At 46.1% G+C, this 27,978-nt stretch overlaps 1 protein-coding gene across 1 annotated transcript in view; it reads right to left on the bottom strand.

The window, feature by feature from the left end:
* MEIKIN (meiotic kinetochore factor) overlaps nt 1-27,978 on the bottom strand; it is a 1,264,509-nt gene that overhangs the window by 901,842 nt on the left and 334,689 nt on the right. The window contains exon 7 of the mRNA XM_069650059.1: nt 878-917. Within this exon, the coding sequence (XP_069506160.1) occupies nt 878-917 (40 nt within the window). The remainder of the gene's footprint in view (nt 1-877; nt 918-27,978) is intronic.

Raw genomic sequence — 27,978 nt, 5'->3', positions numbered from 1 at the left:
AACCAACTACAGGAGTGATCTCCCTCGTCACAGTGATTTTGAAGCCCCTAAGAAAAGTTGGGAGTAAGCTCCTTTGTTGTAGTAACTATGAAAGCCAAAAGAAAAGCTAAGAACTAGGGGAGTGATCTCCCTCGGCACAGTGAGTGGGGGATCCCTAAAAAAGCCAAAAGTACTACAGCAATAGCCTCCCTTGTCATAACAGCGGGAACAACAGTTTGCTGAACCAGAAGAGAGAGAGAATATATTAACAACAGTTAAGGAAAGAATCATTCTGGACATTAAAAGCCAATAGTCACTTGGACTATTGGACACTTGAGAAAGTCGCAGGAAGCCCCCATGAGAAATTGCAGGGGCTAATTAAAACTATTGCAAGAGACTAATAGAATGTCATTAACTGAGGCCGAGCCAGGTGGGCCAGGAGAAGGGATACATTTTCTTGAGCTCCATTTTTGTTTGCTGAATCCTTTTTGCTTAGTGGTAGGGTCAGAGTAGGGCAGTTTTGTGGACAGAGGACAGACTTTTTGCTTTGGACAAACCAGCCCGACGATGAGCACCCTAGTTAGAGTTCTGTTAGATAGGGAACATCCTTGTAGCATAAGGAAAGGTAGGTCTTTCTTATTATTTCAATGAAAGCTTTGCACAGAATGCCACCCCTTTGATTGACTCCATCTGTTTTAGCACAATACACAGACAGACCGACCCACCATTTCAACAATTGCAGTTAAATTGGTCTGCAGAAATCTCCACATAGAATTTACCATATAATGAAACTGGATTCTTAGTGTCTGTATTTATTAATAAACAAAGGTACACAAGGCACAAATGAGCAGCAGTAATGACAAACAATACTAATATATTGAAGTTCACTATACTTTACCTGCCAGATTGGGAACCAGCTTCCTTTTTATAAGCAGCATCTAGAAAAAACAGCAAAATGGTTTGATTTACCATAAGGATTAATTTACAAGTACACTTTTCAAATGCCATTATATCGTCACTTTTGTTAAAAAATACTTTATAGCGCATTTCCTTGTTTACACAACTGAGAACTAACCATTATACTTGGTTTTATCTTTGCAGTTGCTTTTACAAATTGCTACACTTTACTGTGGGACAGTCCAGGCTTTTGAATTTCACCACCTTACTAAATTATGAGAGTTTTCTGGATTTTAGTTTCTGCTATACTAATCAATACATATGGCAAATACATATACAACTTCGGCAAAATCAGGAAACTTGCTGTTTTGCTGAACTGGAACAGAGTATTTGGAGTTGTTCCCACAGGCATTATCATAGCAAAATGTTTGACAATGTGGTCCCTTAGTTTTCCAATTATAATGTTGCTAACATTCAGATTTCTTATCAGATGGAATTGCTGAAAGAATTGTGAAGCCTTACTACTGTATTATATGAATAGACAATTTGGACGACAACAGAATGGGACAGATGAGAGGACAGGAGCATCACAATGATTGATTGGAGACATTAAGAGCATACTTAGAGAATAAACAGCCTCAAAGCAGTGAGTGTTTGGCAGTAAAATAGCTTGGGGAGTTAAGCACTCTCCTCAGATGTCTGTTCAAGGTACAGGACACAGGTTTGAATCCAGGCAAGGACAATTCAGCCCTTCATCCTTCAGAGGTCAATAAACAGGGTACTATTAACACCGAATATTAAAGAAGAAGGTGAATTTGTGATGACGTGCTGTATAAAAATGTGATATTATAATTGTTCCTGCCACTAATTGCACTGTACTGCTCACCTGGATTTGGATCCTCTTTTCCTCTCAAGTATTTTAAAGTATACAAATTATCCTCTAAACATTTTAAAAGCTAGACTTATTTTTATTTTTCCACTAAATCCCTCTACAATCTATTTATCTCAGTTTAACAACCAGCATATTTTAAGTATTACCTTGAAACCGATGCAAACATTAGCTAATAGTCTTGTACTAGTATAAAGAGAGGTCACTCTGGAGTTTGTCTTTTCATTTGATCTATTGCCGAGAATTTGCTGTGGAAATTATTTTTTTCTTAACCGGTAACCATTATCTTGGTTTTATCTCTCTGTGCCAAAAGGAAATCCGAGGTCTGCCCAAAGGCCACAAGCATCAGGAAACAGAACACATAGATACCAGTCTCCTACACTGATCTATTAAGGGGTTGTAGACCGATTGGGCACAATCATGTAAAACCACAGACAAAGCAGCTGAAGTACACTGGTTATGTGAAATTTTCATTCTGGGTCGAGATAGACACTTCCTTTAGACCAAGGATTCCCAACATGTAACCCGGGAGCAACAAGTAACTTGCAGCATCCTAAAATGCTACTCGCCGGTTGCTCTGGGCTACTGTGCGATTGCGAAGGAGGAGGAGGTGCTGCAGTGTTGCAACAAAAATGAGCTAGGATACTGACAACTAATAGGCCTTCCACGGAAGATCGACATTACTTGTTGAGGAGACATCATCCATTGCAGTGGGCTGATGGGGAAGCATTGGGGGTCTGATACACTGAAGCATTGACAGTTTATAAGTGCAATAGCGCTATGGGAATAGTGGGGCTGTAGATTAGGTGGGTTTCATGAAGACCCTACTGTTAAAATCGAAATCAGCATTCACCTCCTGCTGCACCCACACTGCCTAGACCACATGGGCATACAATGTTGTAAGGGTGTAGGAGGAGGTGACTGACACACAGATGGCATAGTGATTGTTGTAGACTTTTCCTATCTCTAAGAGGGGTTTCGCTGCCTCAACTAAAACACCAGGGGGGTCTCAATTAAAACACTAAGGGCTCTGTCAGAATGTCCAAGTAAATCAATAGTCCACCATCCTGTGTCCAAAAACCTATTTCTGTCCCTTACACTTATAACTAAACCAAAGGCTGCGTCAGTGTTCTTGGTACAGGAGAAGGACTCCCTTTTCCTGGACTGGGGCCCAGTTCCGGTCGCAAGTTTGTGTCATGATGCCTACCCCCAGGCATCCGGACCAAGCCCATCAGCCCCGGGAGCAGGTATCTAGACATTTAGTAAAACCTCAGCAGCGCCGGCTAGGGGCTATCTGGGTTCAGTCCTGGCGCCTTAGGCGCCAGGCTCATAGTAGGATTCATTCCTGGTGCCTAAGGCGCCAGGTTCATAGTCATTACTTACCTCAGGCAGACCATGCTGCAAATGACTCCAATCCAACATGAAGCCTGAAAGGGACTATTTTTCTATAGGGACTATTTTTTACTCGGGTGTGGTTCTAGGGACTTCTTACCTGGGACTACTTTTGAGGCTATTTAAACCACGCCCGACCAGCAACACACGCTTCGCGTTATTCTGTATCCAGCAGCGTAACACTCACCGTGCCTGCAGCCTGCATCCAGTCTTCTGCCACGCCTGCCTCGAATCCGAAGCTCCTAAAACAAAGCGGAAAGAAAGGGACAAGGTTAGAAAACAAACTTATTCTATTCCACACCTGATTCTGGATCCATCTTCTCTCCGGACCTGTAAAGACAATCATTTCTGCACGTGCTGCACCTCCAGCTGCAGCGCCGCGCCATACTCACCAGTCTTCACAGCATCCTTCGGGTCGGCGCTGCCTCCATCATTTCTTCGCCGAACTTTGGCATCTAGGAGACAAAAGAAAACCACAAGGTGAGCCGAGGGAACCAACAAATATAATTCTTACCACCATAGACTTACCTGATTTACCACCGGAGGTATCCTTTTGTGACACTCCATATTTTCACGTGCCGCATCTGTAAAGAGACAAAACACGTTTTTCTTGTGCAACGTTTACCGGACAGCACCGGGTAATACAGACTCTTACCTGAGCGCCACCAGCTGCCACAAGAGCATCTTTTCACGAGCCAGCTGCAAGACAAGAAAGGAAGGAGGGAACAAGAGTGAACATCGGACATATTGAACTCTATGAACTTAATACTTACTGGTCCTCACCAGGAACCTCAGAGTCAATACTCTCCGGAACTCTCCCGAGCCTTCAAACCAGTGAAGTAACTGGAATCGACGTGCCCGTCCAAATCCACGTAGGATGGAGAGCTCATATTTCAAGAATATAAGGTGAGATTGCTGTGAGGGCATTTCAGAGGTGATTAGTTGGGGAGGACTGTGGGGTGCCATCACTTGAATCCACAAGTGGCTAAATCCATCCCTCCACTTGCAGGAGAATATTTCTACGGGTTAAGCAGAGAAGATTAGGAGGGCAGATCCAGTCAGTCATCGCTGCACTACGCATCACGTTGGTGGAGACCGCAGCTGTCCGGGTCCGACCGACGCCCCTGTGGGAGCCAGGTGAGCGTAACAGAACGCGAAGCCTATCTACAAATCCCCACCCGGGCGTTATGGAAACCTCAGAAACCGACCAACTAGCCCTATTGTTAGGGAAACTTAGGGCAGAAGTGCACTCCGCGTGCCAAGAGACTAATGCCCTCAGGAGAGAACTGATTGTGTCAAAGGAGCGCACTGATGATCTTGCTAGACAATTACTGCTAAACCAAGCTGGGCAAACACCATTACCTGGACTCGGGGGGAATCCAACTCCTGTTTCATCGAGCAATCCTGTGCAAGTGGTTCTACCAGGGAGCATTCCTTTAGCTCCACCCGAACATTTTGCTGGGGACCCAAAAAAGTTTGCTGTGTTTATGAACCAATGCTGCTTGCACTTTTTATGCAGACCTGGAGCTTTTCCGAACGACCAAACCAAAGTAGCCTTTGTACTATCATACATTAGTGGCAGCGCAGCGGATTGGTCAATTTCATTAGTTAACCAGGATGACCCTCTTCTTCGGGATTTTCAAGGTTTTCAATTGAGCATGGAAAGACCATTTGCCAGACATTCACAGGGACAGGCCCTGGATAACGAACTTTTAACATTACGACAAGGTAACCAGGATCTACTAACCTATATCGCCACTTTCAATAGGTTAGTGTTGGAAATCGGATGGCCAGAGGTAAAACGAATTACATTATTTCATCGTGGAAATCACCTTTGGACAAATGCCCTACTTTGCCATGATAAATAGGTGGAAAAGGTAGGTGGGTTTTATCTATCCCCAGCCTATTTTACATAGAGTTGTTTGGAGCCACTACCAAATATTAGCGGGTGTTTACCCCAATAATCTGGTTATGTCATTGCAGGATTTGGTTATCTGTAAAGTTTGAAAATCTGAATTGCTGATGGAGGTGGTCCACCTACCAAGCAATTTGGGAGGAGCAATTGGTAAATGCCTTCAGTATGCTATAGAATATAGACTAATGGGTTTGAACAGGCAAATCCGTCAATACGTTATTTTAATATTCTATATGTTTTTAGAATTGCTAGAGATTTTCTGAGAAGATCTATGAAAAGCAAAGCGAGATCAGGCACCTTCCCATGTAACAGTCTTATCCTGTAGAACACGGACATCAGCACTAATATAGTTCTAGATGTTTATCTGTCAAAAACTAGAATAAGGGATAGTTCTATTAGGAATAGTGAGGAGCAGTCTGCTTCCTTGTACCACCTTTAGTAGACTGTAAAGAAAGGTGTTTTTTGAAAATGTTTCTATACATTCTCATAAATAGGGGCGTGTGCAATACCACAGAAAAGTATAGTAAGTTAATACTTTCTAAATAGAATGTGGCATTAGGTGGTTTGCACTTTATTATGCTTATTTTTTATGCATAGTTTTGCACATCATTTATGTACTTGATATTGATGTGTTTTAGTGAATGTTTTCATGGAATGTTTTGTCCTTGTATGTAGGTTGCATATTTGTCTCTGTAAGAGGTTTTATAATCAAATATTCACATATTTGCCTGGACGGGTCCATGGTCTTGGTCTAAGCATTAACATTTAAATGTGTACACCATCTCTGTTAGAATTCATTATTGTTGTTCCCCAGGTGTTTACGATGAAAGGGGCGTGGTCACACATAGTTTGGTGCTCCATCTCTCGCCATCTACAACACACACTGTTGCCTAGTGAGTGGGCACACTGGGTAGGTCATCTCAATACTGGAACTAGGGTTCATGTATGCATTAAATTACAATCCTCAACTGCACACCATAAGCCTTAAATCACGTCACCACATTCAAGGGTGATTGAGAAACCAACAAGGCTAGCAGACAGCATTCTTCCCTTCTCTGCTTTGGCTTCCTTCCCTCTTTCCTCTAATCTCCCCCATTCCTATCCTCTACCTTTCCCTCCAGTCCCTGTATTGCATTTCCTTACCTCAAACTCCCTTGCCTCTTCTCCTCCAGCTCTGACTTGTCGCCCCAATTCACCTTTTTTACCACAATATTCTTTGTTTTGCATTACCATTTTCCTCGCCTTTCTTTTTCCTAAAACACAGACTCAGAGTAGTAAGCTAGTTGTATTGTTTATGACCTAACTGCGGGTGAAAGATAATGGAATAACAAACACTTTACGGATTACTTATGGCAAATATAATTCTGGGTGTGTGCATATTATATAGTTTCTTGCAAATTACATTGTTCCACTAGCTTTGCTACACCATGCAAATATAGTTTGCCTAGTCAAAGCACCCCCCCTACCCCCCCACCCAAGTGGGTCATCCAGTGGAAGGAGGCTATTGACAAAGTCCAAGAGCAACTACAGCACTGAACATGTACTTATGTGATCTTCACTCATCCACACCTACATGAAGATTATAGCACACAGAAAAACGAGGGAGCAAACAGGTATGTCCCACCAGAGCACTGGGTGTTTGAAGACTGCTGCAGAACATTGTGTATCCAGCAGGTCAGGTTAGCTAGTACTGGGGTATGCAACAAACTTAACTCGCTCAACAAAGCCAGCAGACACAATGAGGACCTGGGAATCAGCACATTAAAACTCATTGGCCACCAGAGGCATAAAAACAGTACTTTATTTGAAATATTCATATTATTAAGAAGAATTTCAGTGCAAATAAATCAAGAGATGAGATCAATTATAGCCTTAGGAAAGCACCCAGTGAACACAATATATAATGTCTTCAAAACTACTAAATAAAAAGGGAACTGCAAAATCACTGGGGATGCTTGTCATTTATGAAGATGATAGAACCAATTAAGAAATCAGTTTCATCAAGTAAAAACACATCATTTGAACATCTTTTTTATTGAGGACGGATATAATGAAAGCACCACAGTAAGTCTGTTGGAATTAAAGCAAGCATAAAACTACAAAAGGGTGCAACAATACGGCTCAAACCATGGATATCAATACACATACTATACCTAGAAAGGGCCCACTGATCAGTCTGAAAGCCATAAGCCACCTGTGTCCTAGGACAAAGTGTGTGCAAAGGGGAGAGAGCTGGGAGAGTGCAGAAAATCAAAACCTGAAACCTCTGCAATTGAAAGTCACCTGGTAAAATCTCAAACATCTAAACAGAGAGAATACTAGAAAAATGAAATCCTCCCCTTTCCTATCATCAGATCCCTCAGCATCAATGGATGTAGGACTGGAGCATCCCCCCACAAATTGAGTTCTCAGCCTGTTGCATACTTCACTTCCACAATAACTGCACCTCTACTTCCAGGATTACGCCTCACCAACTCATGGGCAATCTGAATGCTCCAATCCCTCCTAGGAGACTTGGCACGCTGTTAGAGAAACTGCATGTAAAAACGACCACATCTCGAGGTCATCATCCTCTTGGAGCAAATGAAATCCCAAGATTCTCAAATATGCCACCTTAGAAGGATTCTCCCACTGCTTCAGTTGCGAATCCAAAGTCCACCATTCACTCTGTAGCATGGTAGATGAAATCTGCACCATGTTCTTGTGAGGTCACCACCTCCAAGTGAGCTGTGCTCATTGTATCCAACACCTTATTAACACCATGGATGTCTGCTCTACCAAGCCTCACCACCATAGACTAAGCGCCTTTCCACAACAGGCACCTTATAGTGGTCATGAACATGGATTACTCCTTGGACAAGGGAGGACCTCACCCCCCTTCTAAGGAAACGGTCATACCAGTTGCCCCAAATCACGGCTTGAGGATAATGCCTGCCACTCTGCTTTGCTGCTTTCTTGCCCCATTGGAGAGACATCAAGATGCTTCCTCCATAATGGTGGGTGCTGAGCATTGACCAATAATTTAGTGGGTGGCGGGGGACAGTGGCGGAGGGAGTTGCCACTCCCTCTGAAGACACCAGTAAAGCCACTCTAGTTAAAAATCTAGTAGATATTTGGGTCTCATCTGCCAGCCCCGTACATCTCGCGTGATACAAAAAAAGAAGGAATCCCATGCAATAAATTAATTCACATACATTTTCAGGGTTGAAAGTCATAGTTGTGCGTTCAACACAGTACTTCAACCAAAACAAAATTCAATTTCTGTGTCGTATGTTTTATTAATTGCTCCAAATTGATAATTTAAAAAATCATTTAGTATAATTATATAATGAAGATTCTTAAAATAGCTCATTGCAAGGGGGCGCTGGAGACCATCCAGCGGGAAATGGAGGCTTTGGAGGCCTAATAGCCTAGCCTGGCGCCTCCAAAGGTGATGAATAGGGCATCTGACTTGCGGAAGCCCTTGGTCCTGTCCAGGTAGAATATCAGGGCACGCCAGACATCTAGGCAGTGCAGAACACTCAGAGGCTCGTCCTTCGGGTCGGCAAAGAATGTAGGAAGGACGATCTCATAGTTTAAGTGAAAGGCTGATGGCACTTTAGGTAGAAATGCCAGATAGGACCACCTTATCAATGTGAAAGGTAGTGTACGGCTCTGAGGCGACTAGAGCCTGGATCTCACTGACCCTGCGCGCTGAAGTGAGGCTGACTAGCAGGGCTGTCTTGATGGTGATCAGTCTGATGTCCGCGGACGCCATAGGCTCAAACGGCTTGTGCGCGAGGGTGCCCAAGGCTAGGTTCAAATCCCACACATGGTGTGGCTTCCTGATGGGCGGGTAGAGTCTAGCGAGTCCAGCCAAATGTCTGACAATCGGGTAGGAGGAGAAGAAGAAGACCCCCTCCTCTGAGTTACTGTAGGCCCCAATGGCTGAGAGGTAGGTGCGGCAGGTGTCCACCTGCACGCCGGAGTTGGCGAGGTGCGCCGAGAATGACAGCACATCGTCCAATGAACAGGCCAGCGGGTCGATATCCTTGGAGTGCGCCCAGTGGCAGAACCTGGTCCATTTACTTTTATACTGGGCTCTGGTAGCCTTGCTCCTAGCCCCCTGTATGATTTCCAGATTGGCTTGGTATTTCCAGATTGGCTTGAGGTGGCTGAGCGTCACCTGCTCAGGAACCACGATGTGAGGGCCAGCTTCTGAGGGGCGGGTGGATGACCTTGCCCCCCTGCTGTGTCAGATGATGTGCTGGGCCTGTCGGGAGGTGGATTGGAGGGACCTCAGAGAGGCTGAGCAGCTCCGAGAACCATGGCCTGGCTGGCCACCACAGAGCTATCAGAATGACGTTGAGCTGGTGAGAGTCCTTGATCTTGCAAAGCACTCTGTGAATCAGTAGAGTGGCCAGGAAGGCGGATGCCGACATGCCATTCTACTGGATCCATAAGGCGTCGCCCAGGGAGCCTAAACCCTGCCCCTGCCAGGAGGCGAACTGGGGGCACTTCTTGTTGTGCCTGTTGACAAAGAGATCCACCTGGGTGGAGCCCCATCTGTGGAAGATTTCCTGTGCAACAAGGTCGTTAAGCTGCCACTCGTAGTTGTCAGCTCCCAACCTGCTGTTTGCTTCCAGGTTGGATTCCCCTGGGAGGTGGACTGCCGTAAGGAAAATCTCGTTTTCCAAGGCCCATTCCCACATGTTGATCGCCAGTCTGCACAGGGAGGGGGACCTGGTCCCTTCCTGCTTGTTGATGTAGTATATACTGGTCGAGTTGTCTGTCTGGATGAGGACAACCCTTCCCTTGAGATGTGGGAGGAAGGCTCTGAGCGCTAACCAGATGGCGTTCAGTTCCAGCCAATTGTTGTGGTATTGTTGTTGTTGACGTGCCGTGGACCGAGAGATCCTCCACGGTGGCTCCCCAGCCCTCGAGGGAGGAGTCTGTGGTAATCATTACCTGTGGGACGGGGGGGCCGGAAGGGCTTGCCCGTCCGCAGGTTGCAGTCCCTGGCCCACCATGTGAGGTCCCGGTGGAGAGAGATGGGGATCTTGATAATTTCGGCCTGAGACGCCCCTCTCCTGGTTCCACGACGCTGCAAATTGGAGTTGAATCCTCCTCATCATGAGTCTTGTGTAGGGGACGGCCAACAGTACCACTGCAAAAAGACCCAGGAGATGCTGGTACCACCAAGCCGAAGTAGCGCTCCGGCTGAGAAAAAGTGGGATATGGCCCTCCTGATGGCGGAGATCTTGTCTGCCGAGGGGAAGACCCTCTCAGAGCACGTATCCCAGATGAGGCCCTGGAAGGTCAAAGACTGCATGGATAGCAGCTGTGACTTCCTGAGATTGGGCGAAAAGTCCAGGTCGTGTAGAGTGTTCATCAGTGCATGGGAGGAGTGGTGAACTGCTTCCGGAGATGTAGCCCTGACGAGCCAGTCGTCTAGGTAGGGGTATATATGGAGGCCCTGCATTCATGAGTCTGGTAAAGACCCTGGGGGCCGAGTTGAGGCCAAAAGGGAGGACCTTGTACTGAAAATGGCAGCCCATGATCCTGAACCTGAGAAAAGAACGATGGGGTTGTCAGATTGGGATGTTCAGATAAGCGTCCTTCAGATCCAGGGAGCACATCCAGTCTCACCTGTTCAATGTCTCCGCAATAAAGGCTGGTGTAACCATCTTGAATCTCTAAAGAGGTAAGGAGAGGTTGAGGGTGGAAATGTCTAGTACAACTTTGGCCAGCCTGGTACTTCTTCTGAATGGCAAAGATCCTGGAGTAAAAGCCGAACCTCGCTGGGAGGCTGGGACTTCCTCCACGGCCTGGCTCAGGACGAGTGACCGAATCACTGCCAAAAGAGTTGCTGTCCCAACTTGAGGGAGAGGAGGAGAGGGGAGAGGAGAGGCAGGAATAGGTAGATGGTACCCCGCCATAATCTCTGGTTGGCGGCTGCCAGCATGGCGTCTGCGTTGGCCTGTCGCAGATGCAAGGAAGCATTGGAATACAGCTTATTACCGTATGCCTCCAAGGTGTTCTCCTCCTCACCTAACAGCGCCGTAGATGACGAGGACAACTGATGCATGGAGTACAGTGATGCCGCAGCGATCACTGAGGAGTGTGGCTGAGAGTGGAAGGAGAGCAACTGTGTATCCCCCTCCATCTGCCTGTACTTGGCGTCCAGGCGGCGGTTGACTGGCTGGACAGAGTGGGGTTTGAGCCAACCCTTCTTGGCGAGGGACACCACGTTGGTCTGCAGTGGAATTCCTGTTCTGGCAGAAGGGCGCCTCGTGGACACCCTCTGCCAGCTGTTCTACCTGGAGCTGGGGAGGCCCAGGTATTGCGCCAGGCCCGAGAGACGTTTGTGGAAGGCCTTGGCCGATGGTGTGTCAGGATCCTCCTCCTCATCATTATCTGGAGGGTCTGGGGGTTCCTGTGGAGGAGGAGGAGTATCCCGAGCCAGAGGCTGGGGCACTGGGACCACGGCCGGAGCCTGAGGAAGAGGAGGAGGCGGGTATGGAACCGCCTGTGGAGTAGGCTGAGGAGCCAGAGGCGTCGGCGGAGGCCTCTGTGGTGCTGCTAGCATTGCGGGAAGGAATTCCCTGACTGTGTCCTTGATGAAAGCCCCCATATGTGGAGACTTCATGAGGCAGAGGAACCTCTCGAAGATCCGGTCCTTGCTGGCTGCAGAGGAGGAGGAGGAGGAGGAAGGCACGGACAGGGAGGCTAGAGGCAGCGGAGGCCACTGCTGATCCTGTACATACAGACGCAAGGGAAAACAGCCTTACGCATAAAAAGGGTAGGCCATAGGCCACGTACCTGGTTGATGCTAGTCCCACCTCGATACTCATTCTTCGCCGAAGTCCTGCAGAGGAATCTAATGGGTGTCCCTTTCTGGCACGTCGCCCATTTTGTTGAGCTGCCTACCACGTGGCTGCGACGTGTTGCTCGGCCCGCTGGGTCCAGGACTCTTGTATGTGGATCACGAGGCCTACCCTGGGTGGAAGTATCAGTGGGGAGAGATTGTATAATATCCATATGATAGGGAGGACATCCGCATTTAAGCAATTTAGTCCAGAAGAGAGAATGATTAACACTATCAAAGGCCACGGCGAAATCAACGAATGCTACATAAATTGCCCTGCTGTTAGAAATGGTGCAAAATAAAAACATTCAAAGAGGTCCCCAAACCTTTGAAAAACCCAGACTGCTGTCTTAAAACTACTGATGCAAAAATGTTGCTACGGACGTCGAGGACGATGGGACGAACATCCATCAGGTGCAACCTATCGCCCTTTTTGTATATAGGAACCACAAAAGAGGTTTTCCACAGAGTTGGGAGAAAACATGTAATCATGTAGACATGTTATCAATATATGTTTATTTATTGCACACAATATTGGAGCCCATAAGTAAGGGGGCCATTCAAGGTGACGTTGGAACGGCCATCTGGGCCTGGGGCACAAGAATTCTTACTCCTAGTAATATTATACATAGCCTGAAGATCGAAAAGCTAATTCCATGGAAAACTGGAGGAGAAAATACTTCAATACGCTGAGCATTACCCATAAAGTAAATACCTTGATAGTTTTAATCCACTGCTTTTCAGATACTACTGATTTGTGAAGCAGCTTAGAGATTTAAATATAGGTCAAGAAACTTAAAAAAATCCTTAGAGTTCCTGGGGTATAGGGCCAACAACATTTTGGAATCCCTTTGAGCTAGAGAGCTTTTATGTCCTTGCAACCAGTTCTTATAACCAAGTTTTAGTTTTTTTGTAATTTCATTATTAGACTGGCAAAGATGTCCCATACCCAGAACTCGCAGGTTAGATTGCAAGGCTCTATTTTCGTCTCTGAATATCCTTATCGAAGATATATTTACATTTGTTCTTGGCGAAAACCTGGGTCACCTTATAAAGTTGAACCAAAATTCCATTGTAATTATATCGAGAAGAAAGGTTGTCGCCAGAAGGGCTTCCAAAAACATTCTGAAAATGGGTACTAAACTTCATGGTGGTTCTAACATTACACTTAAGTCTATTGATACCGAATTAATTTCCAAGCCACAAGCACAAACTTTTTACAAGGTCCTCACCTGGAATTACCCATTCCATATACAGAGAGGCCGGTGATCGCTTAAGGTACAATCACCTATTTGGAAGCTAACACACACCTGGAAAATGTCATACACAAACATGTAATCCAATATAGCCCTATGCCCCCCTCGCACCCAACTATGGCAGGCAGGAATGAAGCCAATGTTCCTGTTAAGCTTCTGTAACCCCCAGATTTCAATTAGGGCCATTCGCAAATTGCCTCTTATGAAACCCTCACATCTATCACTATATGATAATGCAGTAGTCTCATTATTATCCAGACAGGAACGATTTAGATCTCCAGAATTCAATGCACTATTTGAATTACGTGGCACTTGTTAATTATCCAGGGTATCCTAATAGTGTCAAGAAAGGTTTCTTGGCATATACCCCTAGGATTCCAATATGCTGCATTGATCACAAGTGAAGCACTACTTGCTGCAAGCAATTTATACCGATTTGAGGCAGCAAGGCCCACCTCATTACGAATCACCACCAAAAGGATGGCCGAGAGGGCCTTTCATCGCTGGGTTTAGAAAACGAGTAAAGCTATCAAGGAGGGGTTTCTCTGAGAACCAAACCTCTTGAAACAGAAATATATTGCATTCATTTGTAATAGAGTCACCAGAATGAAATAGATGTAAAAAAAAACAGTGTCCATGAAACTTCTGGAACGTGCCTTGTACGAAAGGTATGGTCAATCGGTTACTTATTTGGCATACTTGGGTTGAAGCACACTCGTCAGCCACGACCAATTTTCGACATAATCTGATGCATTTGGGGCTTGTATACTGTCCATTAAGACCTTTCTTTGGATAAAGCCATCTTTAAGGCAAATAACCTGGAGCGTAGGAATCCTTTGAGAAAAATGTGAATGGTCATTGTAAGACACTCTAAATGCAGGCATACATCTGGAAGTTAAAATACAAGGCGTATCCTCTCAGGTCCTAGCCAAGAGACAATAATAAAGATGCAGATAAGAGAGCATGCACTACAAATTTAGAACGTACATGAAGTATGACTAGATCTAAGGTATCATCATCAACAAACTCTACTTGATTTAAAAGACTAGATACAATGCACCTAAAACTAGGGATCGAGCCAAATAGAGCCAAGATGTTAGATCTATTAAGGGTAATGGTCCTTCAAAGAAACAGGAAGTCTTTCCAATATTAAGCAGTTTAGGTCAGATACTTTGACAGAGGGCCTGGTTGGCTTTGCTTGGATCTGTAAGAAAACGGGGTGTCAGGCAGAGGAAAGAACACTGGGTGCAGGCCAGGAGACGTGTGGGACTTCACTTCCCATGACCCTCATGGGCGCGCAAGGGTGCGCATGCGCGCAAGGAATCTGCCTATAAAACTCCTCCCAGCCCGTGCTGCTTGTTGGTGATTTGGGCGTTTGCCGGCACTGGCCACAGGAGAGCAGGATGGAGTACTGGAGGACACAGATGCCAGCGGTGAAGAGGGGTGAGAGGCAGTGCGGAAGGTGCGGAGGAGGATTCTCGGCTCTCTATCTCTTTCTTGTGGCATGCGAAGCAGGTATCATTGAGACAGCAGCCTCGCCCGCTCATCGCAGGAACTTCACTGCCTGGGGAAGTGCCGTCCGCCCCCCACCCCAGGCCTCAGTTAAGTGCATTACTGGGATTTTTCTCTCAAGGAAAGTCAATGGGAAAATGGCGTTTGAGTGCAGTGTGTGAGGAACGCTATTGCTACACATGAACGCTAATCAGTAAAGGCTGTGAGGGAAGCGTTGGACACTTCTAGGGACACGCTGTGTGTGAACATTGAATTAAAGGGCACGCTATGTTTGTCGCTGCTTGCTCACAAAGGCTCATGTGAAAGCATGCAGACAACATGCTGTGTCTATTATGTAACAAACTGTGGAAGCAATCCCTGGTGTGAGCGACAAAAATTACTATTCCCTCTTTGGTTCCTGGGCTTATTAGTCAATTGTCCCAGGGATTTAAGGGTATCGTACTCGTCTTTGGCAGTTTTGAGTGCCTCCTCCACTTCTTTGGCAAACAAGACATTCGCTTCCACCGGCATGTCGATAAGGGTAGCTTGGGTCTCGGGTTTAAACCCTGACTGTCTAAGCCTAGCGTGCCTCTTAATGACGGTGCTCTCTGCTATGAGGCGGCCTGCATTATCAGCGGCGTCAAAGGTGGTCTTTAGAATGCAACCGGACACGGCTCTACCCTCCGACGTGATCTGGGCTAACTGGCCCTTTAGTGGTTCCGGTGCGGAGTCAATGAGAGCAGATACTTGCTCCCACTGGTGGCAATTATAACTTGCCAGCTGAGTGGTGGTATTGGCGATTCTTGCCTGGTAAGCAGAAGTGGAGGCCACTTTCCTTCCTAACCCATAAATCCTCTTGCCCTCCTTGTCTGGGGGAGCTTCAGATGCTGATAGAGGTGTCCCGCTCTTTTTCTGGTGTTAGTGACTACCAACGAGTCGGGCTTAAGTTGACCCCTTATGTAAAGTGGGTCTGACTGGGCGGCCCTGAACATCTTTTCAATTCTGGGGTTTACATTTACAGCCCTGGTGAGATAGGGGTGAGGAGGGAAGGATCAATTCTGCATTGGATGGACTTCAGAATCGGAATGGCTTGGGCAATGGTTTTCTTGTCCCCCATGATCTCTTCTGCAAAGTCCCTCTCTTCTTGCGCCCCTTGAGTGTCTATGTGGAAGTGCTCTGCCGCTCTAGCTAAGACCTCATTTAACAGGGGCTGGTTATCTACTGGAGAGTCAGTAACCTGTAGTTCTTTGCGAACAGGAAAGTCTATATTGTAGACTTCTGCCTCGTCTTCCTCCTCCCCATCTTGGCCCTCGTTATCTCCATAATAATCGACTCCTGTTTGGTCGTCCAATATTTCTATGTCTGGATCCTCACCATATTGCTGGTAAGGTTGGATGTAGTAAAGGTCAGGCCCTGAGTTGGAGTCTCAAACCGAGGTCTCTTATTAGGAGGCTAAGGGTCCCTAGATCCTGAAGGAGTAGCGTTGTCAGGGGTACAGGGGTACTCTGATAACTGAGGAAATGTTCTGGGTTTTCTGCGTAGAAATCAGCCAGGGAAGACATACTCCTCATTACCCTATGTCCTCACTGCTCCCTTCTATGGAGCTGGGGATGACAACCTCCTGTTGAGGTTCCTCTTCTATTCCCATATCCTGAGGAGTGGGAGGGATAAGTTTGGGTTTAGAGACAGGGACAGGGGTCTTGGATCTATCCTTATCTGAAGACTTGTGTCTGTCCTCGTGTACCTGGGGTGCAGAAGTTGAGTGTGATGACTTCTTCTGCTGTTTATCCCCTTCCCCTTGAGTAGAAGAGTGTTTTCCTGATGTTTTGACCTTATCTGAACCTTTTGACCGCTGGCGCCGAGATTCGGGGGTGTGTAGGGTACTCTGAATCTTTTGAGTGTGCACGTCGACTTTCGGAGGCAGACGCCGAACGGGCTGCCAGAGCCGACTCTAAGCGTACAACTTGGGGGTGGAGGACGGATTTGTCATTTTACGAATACACCTCCGTGACTTTGGGGAGCGAGGCACTTTTGGCAACTGTGGACGGTTGCCTTGTGTCGTTGCGGAGATCTCGACCTGGAACGCCTAGAGGACACCGATTCTGTGGACCGCTCTCTATGTGTCTCTTTCTTCCGAGAACTCAACACGCGTGTTGAGTCTCGGCTGACCTTAGTATGTTTAGGTGTAGTAGTTTGGGTAGCGCTTGTGTCGCTGGGTGTGGTCCCCATAACTGCCCCGCCGGACAATCCTCCGAGGTCAGGGACTAGCGCTTGGGTGTCTTTCGACGCCCCTGTGCCTTCGCCATCCGAAAGTGAGGCGTCGCTGCCATCACTGAAGGCACTCACCGCTTCCATGGCCTCGAGCTGCCAGGCGTGGTGGGCCCAACGTTTAGTGGAGCGGTCCTTTAGTGTTTTCGCCTTAAACAGGCTACACGCTCTGCAGTTAGCTTCGGGGTGGTCCCTAGGCAAACAGAGATTACAGGTGGCGTGTTTGTCCACCCAAGGGTACCTGCGGTTGCACTTGGGGCCAAATTTAAATGGAGTACTCTCCATATGTCACCTTATGGCAGCGGGCTAGTGTATGTAGGAAATAATAGCGAGTGCGAGTATATTTACACTCCCCACTCTCCCTACTTGCAGGACCGAGACCAGAGGCCTTCCGAGGCCCAAATTCCGTCGTGCAGTCTCAACGGTTATTTGTTATTCGGACCGGCGCCGATCTTCGGATCTCGACGTAGGAGTGAAAGAACGAGGAAATAAATATTGATTTTTAGCAAAATGGCTGAAAGCCAGGGAACTCTGCAACAATACTTCCGACAAGTATGGCGGAATCAAACAATCTGAGGGTCCTAGACGCGTGAGGGATCACGGGTACAGTGGACGTCACACTGGGGATAGTTTTGGCCTATGCACAGCATGTGATCTAAGCAGATTCCACAAGCCTCAGAAATTATATATATATATCCAAACAATTCATATGGTTTCAACCAACATTCGACAGACAGATTGTGGGTTGGTGTAGGGATGGATTGGTACAGACAGAGAGGGAGAAGATAAAAAAACAAAAAGAAAACTCAATATATGTGTTAGCTTGTTCCATTACATTAAGTTGATTGATGTATTCCGCTTCTTACTAAAATAAGTCATTATTGCCCTTTAGAACTCTAAATATTATACTTGCATTGTTGGTTCGAGTCATACATCCTTGCCGCGTATTTATTCTACCGCATATTCTCGGAACTCCCAGTTTTAACACTGGATGATCACTATGACAATGGTTATATACACAGGCAGCAAGGCAGCGGCGTTCCACGAGGAAAGAGCCGACGCGTATGACAGCAGCAGTAGTTACGGTAAAATGCTGCGATCTCACTGAATGCTAGAGCTGACAATTGTAACTAAGAGCATTAGTTCAATGCGGCACTATTTTAATGTATGTGGGTTTAACAGATAATACCAAAAATGGGTTGCTTTAGTTGCTCAACAACTGCTTTCCTGAATACTTCAAATGCGTCCAATCAAACAGAAAAACCAAAAGAGGGGAAGGGCTGGCAATCATTCACAAGGATATCAAACTGGAAGACCCACTAATGATCGATAAATGCGAATCCCTAATCATACGTCTAGCAGTAACATCCAAAACAAACTTGAAATTCGTTCTAATACATAGACCACCAACCTACAATGCAACCTTCGTAGACTCCTTCACAGAAGCAATCACCGTCCTAGCCATCAAACACAATCACCTGATAGTCCTAGGAGACTTCAACATCTGGTTTGAAGGAGAAAGCACAACCATACAAAAATCGCTAACCAGCCAACTAGCAGCAATGAACCTAGAACAACTAGTCAAAAGAGCAACCCACTCAGCAGGGCATACACTTGACGCAATCTTCGCTAACAAACTACTCCTCACCACGGCACCCCCAATTCAAATACCCTGTAGCAACCACCTCATCATCCCCTTCGTAATCAAAATGACCAGGCTAACAAACAATCAACCAGACAAAACAACGAAAACCATGAGAAGAAATTGGAGAACCATCAAAAACTCCAACCTGCATGAACTCCTGGAGCTAAACAAACCACACCCAACATTCATGGAAGAAGATGACCTGGACAAAAAGGTAACCCTGCTGCATTCCTGGATTATAACTACTATGGACAACATCGCCAAAGAAAAACCCTTCGCTTCTTCTAATAAACGGTCTATGGCAAAATGGTTCACCCCACTAGTTTGCACCATGAAAAGAAAAAAACGAAGACTAGAACTAGATTGGAGAAAACCAAACGACGCAGCTAACAAACTGAAATTCCTACAACACAACCGTGCCTACAAAAAGGAAATACAAAAAGCAAAGAGGCTGAATCTTCGAAGCACCAAACGCCCAAAAACAGCTCTTCAAAATCATAAACGAAATCAAAAACCCTCCAGGATGTAACACACCAACTCTGTCCGCGAAACGCTGCAACGACCTTGCAGACCACTTGAAAAACAAAATCACCAGCATCCAACAAACCATTCAAAGCAGACCGTCTGATCTGACCACAACCCCAACCTATACCCGGGAGGAGCACCCAAACAAACTACGAAGCTTTCCGGAAATATCAGTGGAGACATTTGTCAAACTGGTGAATGAAAGCAATAACTCCGGGTCCCCCGAAGACCCATGCCCACCAGACATATACAAATCAATTCTTAAACAAGGAACGCCCATGGAATATCACAGGAACGTCCTCAACCATTCCATCACAACTGGGAAAGTGCCACAAGCCTTCAAAACTGCATACATCAGGCCACTACTCAAAGATACAGCGGGAAACGTAGAGAACCTCTCCAACTACAGACCTATCTCCAACATCCCGTATACAGCCAAGCTGCTCGAAACGTACATATGCAAAACGACCCAAGAGTTTATAGAAGAGCACGGCCTACTAGACCAGGCCCAGGTTGGCTTCAGACCACTAAGAGGAACGGAATCAGCTCTACTCTCAATATGGGACGATCTAAAAATCAACGCAGACTCGGACAACAGCACTGCCTTGATACTCCTAGACCTATCGGCAGCATTTGACACAGTCAACCAAGACACCCTCATAACGAGATTAGAAGCACTTGGAATAACAGACACCGCCCTACTATGGTTCAAATCTTTCCAAGCAAACAGAACGGAAACTGTATGGATGAAACCCTTCCAATTCAGCCCGAGTGATTCCACCTGTGGAGTACCACAATGATCATCCGTCTCCCCGCTACTATTCAACATCTACCTGTATCTACTGATCAGAATCTTCAAAAGCCATGGCCTCACTTGCTACAACTACGCTGATGATACACAAATGATCTTCAAAATACAAGACAACCCGGAAAGAAACTCAACGCTAGAAAACTGCCTCCGCAATGTATTCTTCTGGATGAACTCCAATTCCCTCAAAATCAACCCAGGCAAAACGGAAATAATAACCGTCACAAAAAATGGAGGAGAAAACCAATTCATCCCTTGGCCAAGGGAACTCGGAACTACCCCAGCACCCTCGGCGATTGTAAAAAACCTGGGGGTTCTGATGGACAATCTCACGCAAGAGCCACAAGTAAACACTCTCCTCAAGAAATGTGTTATGACAGTAAGCTAAGGCTTAACATTTAAAGTATTTCATGTAAGTCCTTGTTTAGATTTGTGTTTCGCATAAGCTCCACTATGAGCTCAGACAATTCTAAGAATGTTGATGTGGAATGTTTTGAGTTAGATTGTAGAGGGCCAGATCAGTTGGGGCTGCTGCTCTGAACAGGCCTGCTGTCGCACGGGAGAACGGGATGCGCAGGCAGGGCTCCGACGGTGCTTCAGCAGAAGAATGCCGGCTGGAGAGCCATCCTCGTCGCCAATGACGTGTATATAAGGGATGAGATGTCGTGACTCTTTGGAAAGGGGAACCTGATGACAGGCGGCAGAGAGATCAATGACAGAAAACAATTTAGGTTCACCAAGAGTGGAAAGTGTTTCCGAAAAGTTGGGTAAGGGATGTCTTTCCACTAGAATGTTGTGATTAAGACTACGCAGATCTACACATAGTCTTAATTTACCATTGCTTTTATTGTGAAACGGAGGGAGCACCTGAATTTCAGGACGTGAGCATTGCAGAAATTGAGCATGATGCCATTGATAAGGAGATGTGGATGAGAGCTGGCGAGGAGGATCTGATATTAAATCAAGTCATAACGTGGACCAGAGAAGGATGGCCTCACCGGAATCTGATTGGTAAAGAGTTTGAAAGGTATTTTGGTGTGAAGGATGAGTTGAGTATGTCAGAGGATGGGTGCAAACTTAGAAAAGGAAACAGGGTAATACCCCCCCAGTGGAGTTGGATCTCATCTGGTAAACATAGCACATCAAGGAGATCTAGGTATGGGGGGACAAAGAGGTATTTGCGGCAATCCTTTTGGTGGCCGGGGATTGACAGCGATGCAGAGAGGTGTGTCAGAGGTTGTAGAGAGTGTGGGAAGAGTGACAAAACCAAGATTGTTAGAGAGGTGCCAATAAATCCCGTCAAGGTACCCAATGAGCCATGGCAAAAAGCTGCAGTTGATCTGATAGGACCATTGCAAAATCTTGGTGATGAGTACAAGTATATTGTTGTGTTGGTGAATTACCATTCTAAATGGATCGAATGAAAAGCTTTGCGTGAGGCAACCACTGCTGAGATGGTGTTGTTTTTTGAGGAAGTGTTCTATAGGGAGGGTTTCCAGGCAGAATTAGTCACTGACAACGGGGTACAATTCTGCTCTGAAAGAATGTTAACCTTTTTGAAGAAATTTTGCATTAAGCACACTAGAACTGCTTTATATCATCCGAGAGCTAACAGACTCGTGGAGAGAGCCAATAGGTTCATAAAGGGTGGTCTGCAATTAGCTATGGCCTCAAATTTAAGGTGGTCTTGTGAGGTAAGAGAAATGATATGGAACTACTGCACCACACCACACTCAGTTACCAATGTATCTCCATTTATGTCATTGAAAGGAAGACAGCCTGGAAAAAAGCTATGTCCAGGGTGGATGGACCTAGCCAAAAGTTCCAACATTGATCGTGAGAGGATCATGACTCTCATCAAAGAAGCACAGGATGTGTACAAAGAAAGGTTTGATGAGGGCAAGAGAGCTAAAGTTAACGACTGGAAAGTGGGGGATTGCGTTCTCATAAAGAACCCTAGATTCACTCCTAAGTGTGTGGAAAGCAAGTATATTGGTCCTAAGAAGATATTGGCTGTAAGGAACAATGTGATTATTGTGGAGGGATGAGAGTGTTGGTCAATGTCTAGAATTGTGAAATGTCCAGAGTGCATGAAGGACAGTGAACATGGCAAATGTGAACTCACTAATAACAATTTCAGTGACTCTAGTGTCATGGATGAAGATCCTGATGATGATAGTCAATTAAGACCTACAACAGAGACACAGTCAAGTAGAGTCAAGAACAGACCCAGTTGGTTTAAAGATTACTATGTAGAGTAAACAGCTGTGTATATAAGGGATGAGATGTGTTATGACGGTAAACTAAGGCTTAACATTTAAAGTATTTCATGTAAGTTCTTGTTTAGATTTGTGTTTCGCATAAACTCCACTATGAGCTCAGACAATTCTAAGAATGTTGATGTGGAATGTTTTGAGTTAGATTGTAGAGGGCCAGATCAGTTGGGGCTGCTGCTCTGATCAGGCCTGCTGTCGCTTCTTTAAGAATAAATCTTAATTGTGCATCACTACCGCCTGGAGCCCTTTAATCTCCTCAAAATACTTCTTCCTCCTGCGAGCGGCAAAGAGAATCTTACCGTTCGCCAACAAAACGACCACCATCATCGCCCTCGTCATGTCCAAAGTAGACTACGCCAATAGCCTATACCTAGGCATGCCTGAACGACTCCTAAAAAAACTACAACGCATTCAAAACACGGTAGCCAGACTACTTCTGAAACTACTCCGAAGAGAACACACTGCACCAGCACTGAAAACACTACATTGGCTACCAATAAAACAACTAATAAAATTCAAAACAATGAGCATTACGCACAGAGCAGTACACAACCAAGGCGCTGAGTTCCTAAGAGACAAACTGCGCCTACATCAACCAACAAGAACGCTCAGATCAAGCATGGACATCCGCCTGGAACCGAAGCCCTACAACAAAAGAAAACTTGGAGGATCATCCTTCTCTCACCAAGCCCCGAAAACCTGGAACGACCTTGCGAAGTACATACGTAACACAAGAAACCACCTATTATTCAGGAAATTACTCAAAACCTGGCTCTTCACGTCATAACTAGAAAGACTGCCCACAGGGGCACCGACATAACTAAAAACATCAATGAACGTAGAGCGACCGCGATGCGCACAGATCAATCCATGGGAAAAGCTGAGGTAAATATCCCACGGCATACTAAAGGACCAAACGGGAGACAGTCGCAATACGACCAAAAAATCAGTAAACATTGCAAACTAAGACAGAAAGACTAGAACGAATCATCAAGAGGACCAGGACCTAACTATGACCTTCCCCAACAGCCCGAAGAACAAAACAGAGAGAGAAAGGGAGCACTGCATCACGGGCCCAATGCAATGGGTGAGAAACAGAATGTTTCATCACTACACACTGTCCACCAATACAAAGCAGGAAGCACAATGCCCCACCACACAAAACTCAAAACTACAACTAAACAGTCCCAAGGATGTTCACCCCACGGAAATCAAAGAACCAGTCAGGACAGAAGGATACGAACATCTGAATACACACGCTCACCAAGACGGATCCACTAGGACAACACTTCAACACGACCCGAACCACTCAAAGCCTTAACTGACCAGGGTCACACTAGATCACCTGGGAATAGATATCACCCACCCAGTCCCACACCTGAAGATTAGGTTCAGACGCACCTACCAATCCAAACTATACTCAATAGGATACAGTTGGATCAGCGCAACACCACCAAATCGAGTCAGCCCACGAGGAACCAGCAACATCCGAACCCACAGGTATACAACTTTAAAGGAATCATAAGTACCTGAACCAGCATACAGACCCCACTAACCCAACCCTCAATCTTCTGCATACTTAAACCCACACAAAACCACACAACCATCTCTCTCCCAGCAATCCGCATGCACTTTACCACACTGCATCAACACATAAACTTCATCCACAGCACTCGAGGCCTTCATCCGATCCCATACTAGCACCAAAGCCCAGCACTCGGTGTATACCGAGCTAAAGCTGCCAACAACACCACTTCTCCCCACTCTCCTTCTCCCCTCCTCCAGACTAACCCTACCCCACCCTTCCTGTTTACAGATCCACCAGAGCGCCTGGGGACCAATTCCGTTGGTGACGGTGCGCTATACAAGCACCGCTAACATAACATAAGCGTAATTGACAACATGCTACATGATAGAATAGCTCCAATATAGAACTATACCGCAATAATAAAACAAGCATTTACAATTAGGACAACGTAAGAAATGTCAGAACCATATATAAAGGGAGTTCCAAGAATACGCAATAGAATAAATACGCTGCAAAAATGTATGACTCGAACCAACAATGCAAGCGTAATATTTAGAGTTCTAAAGGGCAATAATGAGTTATTTTAATAAAATGCGGAATATTAGGCAAGCAGATATGTTATTTGAGTACCAGAACCCAACACGTTACGTATTTCTTCCATTACCACAGGGATTTGACCCATGACAAATGCAAAACTCGAGAGTATCCAACTGAGAATGATATATGGTAAGAAGTCTTTAACATATATATATATGGAATACAACAATGATTCAAATGCGAAATACATTGATCAACGGAATGGAATGGAACAAGCTAACACATCTATTGACAGGTTTGTTTTTGTTCTTTGATCTTCCCCTCTCTTAATCCATACCAATCCATCCCTACACTAACCCACAATCTCTGTTGAATGTTGGTTGAAACCATATGATTTATGAATTGTTTGGATATATATAGATATATATATAATTTTTTTGACACATTTACATTCACTTTACAATGTATATTTATGTGGCAATCACAATGTTAGCATAAAGAATATGCCCTGATTTGATAAAGGCAAGTCGCCGAAACACGTGTCATCAGGAAGGGCACCCTGTGAAATGTGGAATTAAAATGTGATGCTAAACTAAATGGCGCAGGTCTCTGGGAGTATTAATTCATTGTATTTAAAACATGGCTCTTCAGCTAAGCTAATTGGATATACCACAACAAATCTAGAACAATCTTACTGGAATTGCTGGCTTCGAGATAGCTCTCCTCATAAAGCGGATAGGCCCTTAGATGACCAAACAACCGAATGTCTCTATTGGCTGCACCACTAGCAAAAAAAACAACCTGAGCCAGGTTTCCTTGCTTAGTCGCCCACCACCTCCATTTCTATATCAGAGCACTAAACCACTAAACAAAGTAAGCTTGGATTAAGCACACTTGAAATCTTGCGCTGTTAGCCCATTACTCACCCCACCCCCTTTTACTAACATCTCACTACTAAATCTTTCAATGCTTTTTTACACCACATACACATCCCATAAAACGACCCACGCAGCCTAGCACACACTACCCTCACTATCAACTCCCCACTCCAATACATCCACTGCTACACTAACTCTGGTACTGTCTTTACTGCAAACACTTACCAGGAGACCTTGCCGCCCCGAACGCAATTGAATCTATATCCGCACACAATTAAAGTGTGCTTCCACCTGCACTCAACACCACAGTGTTAATGCTCCTGCATTCCCCCAGGACCCCCACCACGCCACACAACCTTGTTTTCTTACAGCGCCACATGCAGCGAGACCAACTTCATTGCCAGAAGGGCGCTATAATACAAGACCACTTAATCTTACAGCTAGGTTTCTACATATGTTGGTTCTTCGAATTTGCATTTTTCCAATCCATAACCCTTGCATTCTTTCATTTATGGGGGTCCACCTCAGCACTCTGGTTTTTCCCCCCCCCCGAGTGAGAGTGCATTGTGCTTTGAACGTTTTAACATTCCAACTTGCCTGCAATTACCTCGATTTGAGCAGCACTGCGAGCCGAGCTCTTGCTGCTTCCCGCTTCCTGGAGGAGGCGGGGCCTAATAAGGACACGGACACGTGATGCATCACGTGACTAATCAGTGCTACAAATTGCCGGCCCAACTGCCCGAGCGGCGTTGTTTTTTCCCCTGAGTGAGCGCATTGTGCTTTGAACGTTTTAACGTTCCAACTTGCCTGCAATTACCTCGATTTGAGCAGCACTGCGAGCCGAGCTCTTGCTGCTTCCCGCTTCCTGGAGGAGGCGGGGCCTAATAAGGACACGGAACCAGTATAAGGATAAGGAACCAGTAGTGTTTCCCTCATGCTTTCGGGTAGTATTCCTTCTTCGTATGCCTCTTGATAGACTGCATGTAGCAGGGGGGTCAAGGAGGACTCGTATGTCTTATAAAATTCTGTGGGTAGCCCGTCAGTTCCAGGCGCCTTACATGTGGCCAAGGATCTGATGGCTTCTGTGATATCCTCTATTGTGATTTCTGCTTCCAGGGTGTCAGTTTGTTCAGGGGACAACCTAGGGAGTCCTATCTCCTCCAGTGTTTCTGTCAGCTGTTCCTGGGGGACTAATACCTCATGAGAGTATAGCTGTGCATAATAGCGCGTGAATGTATCGTTTATGCTCTGCTGTGTATAGTGCATGTTCCCCTCTTCATCTCGTAGTGAAGTGGTGGTGTGTCTGGGGTGCTCCTTCCGGCAGAGCCAGGCCAGTAGCCTGCCCGGCTTGTCCGCTTCCGTGTGCGTTCTATTTGTTTTAGCAGTATAATCAAACTTTTCTAGTCTGTTCCAAGCATTTATGTTCCTCTCCCTCAACTTTATAAGTTCCGCCTCCCCCTGTTGGGTGCTCGCTGGGGTAGCCTCCAGCTCTCTAATCTCCTGTTCCACTTGGTCCAGTTCGCCCTTGAGCTGTTTCCTGATACCCCCGGCCTTTGCAATGATTTCGCCCCTGGTCACTACTTTCAGAGCCTCCCACACTGTGCTCATGTGTTCTACGCTGCCCATGTTAACCTCTAGGTAGGCATCAGTTGAGTCCCGTAATTCCTCCTTGAAGGCTGGGTCCGTCAGGGCTCCCGTTGGCATTTTCCACATGGGAATCAGGGGCCTGGGTCCCCTGTGACTCCATGACACTAGGAGCGGAGAGTGATCAGAGGTAGTCCTTCCCAAGTATTGTGCCCCCTCCACCCGGGACATGTGTTCCTTACCTATGAGGATATAATCCAATCTCGTATGTAGATTATGTGGGGACGAGTAATAAGAGTATCCTCGGGTCTCTGGGTGTTTCTCGCGCCATATATCCGCCATGTCTAGCCTATCCAGCATAGCAGACAGAGCTGTTGTAGCCGCTGATGGGCCTTTCCGTTGGGGTATGGACCTGTCCAGCACCGGGTCATGCACACAATTAAAATCTCCTCCCCATATGAAAAGGTCATTTCTGCATTGTGCCACCTTGGGGTACAGTGAGTTCAGGCATGTCGGTGTGTTGGTATTAGGGAAATAAGTATTCATAATGCATACTGCTTCCTGCTCGATGAATCCCCATATTATTACAAATCTGCCTTCCGGGTCTATCTCGGATTTGGCCACCCGGAGCGGGAGCTGTGGGTGGACCCAGGTGTAGACTCCCCTTGCGTACTTAGAGTAGGTGGTGCCGAATCCCTGCCCTCCCCAATGCATTTGGAGTTTGTTCATAGAGTCTACTGTACAGTGGGTCTCCTGTAGCAATGCTATCATCACCCCTTTTCTATATAGGTAGGTTTTAATTCTGTTCCTGCGGAGGTATGTGCTCAGGCCCCTCACATTCCATGTCATTATTTTGATTGTGGTCGTGGCCATAATGGTGCAATATGGGTTTCATTGTTCACCTGCTTCACCTCCCAACTCGCCCACGGGCCTGTGCCAACTGTCTTGTGGTTGGTCGATATTTTGACCAGGGCCCAGACCCCCTCCATCTTCTGTTCCCTAGTTCCTCCCCATTAGTGTCGCCTGGAGACTTATTAACAGTAACAACTTTCATTCTGGTGAATGAAATTAACAAACCTTTCAACTTTATACTGCCCCCAGCAGTTGCCTCAAACCTGCAACGCTCAGGGGCACCCGAGCCTTCCGGGCCTTTCCAGGCCTCCCGGTGCGGGTAGTGTGTAGGCAGTCGGCCTACACATGTGCCGGAGGGGTGTGTCAGCTTCGTCGTCGCACTTGTGGGTCAGTGCGCTCCTGCCAGTTGTA

This window comes from Ambystoma mexicanum, chromosome 3p, assembly GCF_040938575.1.
Source record: "Ambystoma mexicanum isolate Mex_15411 chromosome 3p, UKY_AmexF1_1, whole genome shotgun sequence".
NCBI classification, from domain to species: domain Eukaryota; kingdom Metazoa; phylum Chordata; class Amphibia; order Caudata; family Ambystomatidae; genus Ambystoma; species Ambystoma mexicanum.
This window is presented reverse-complemented; position numbering and strand designations above follow the sequence as displayed.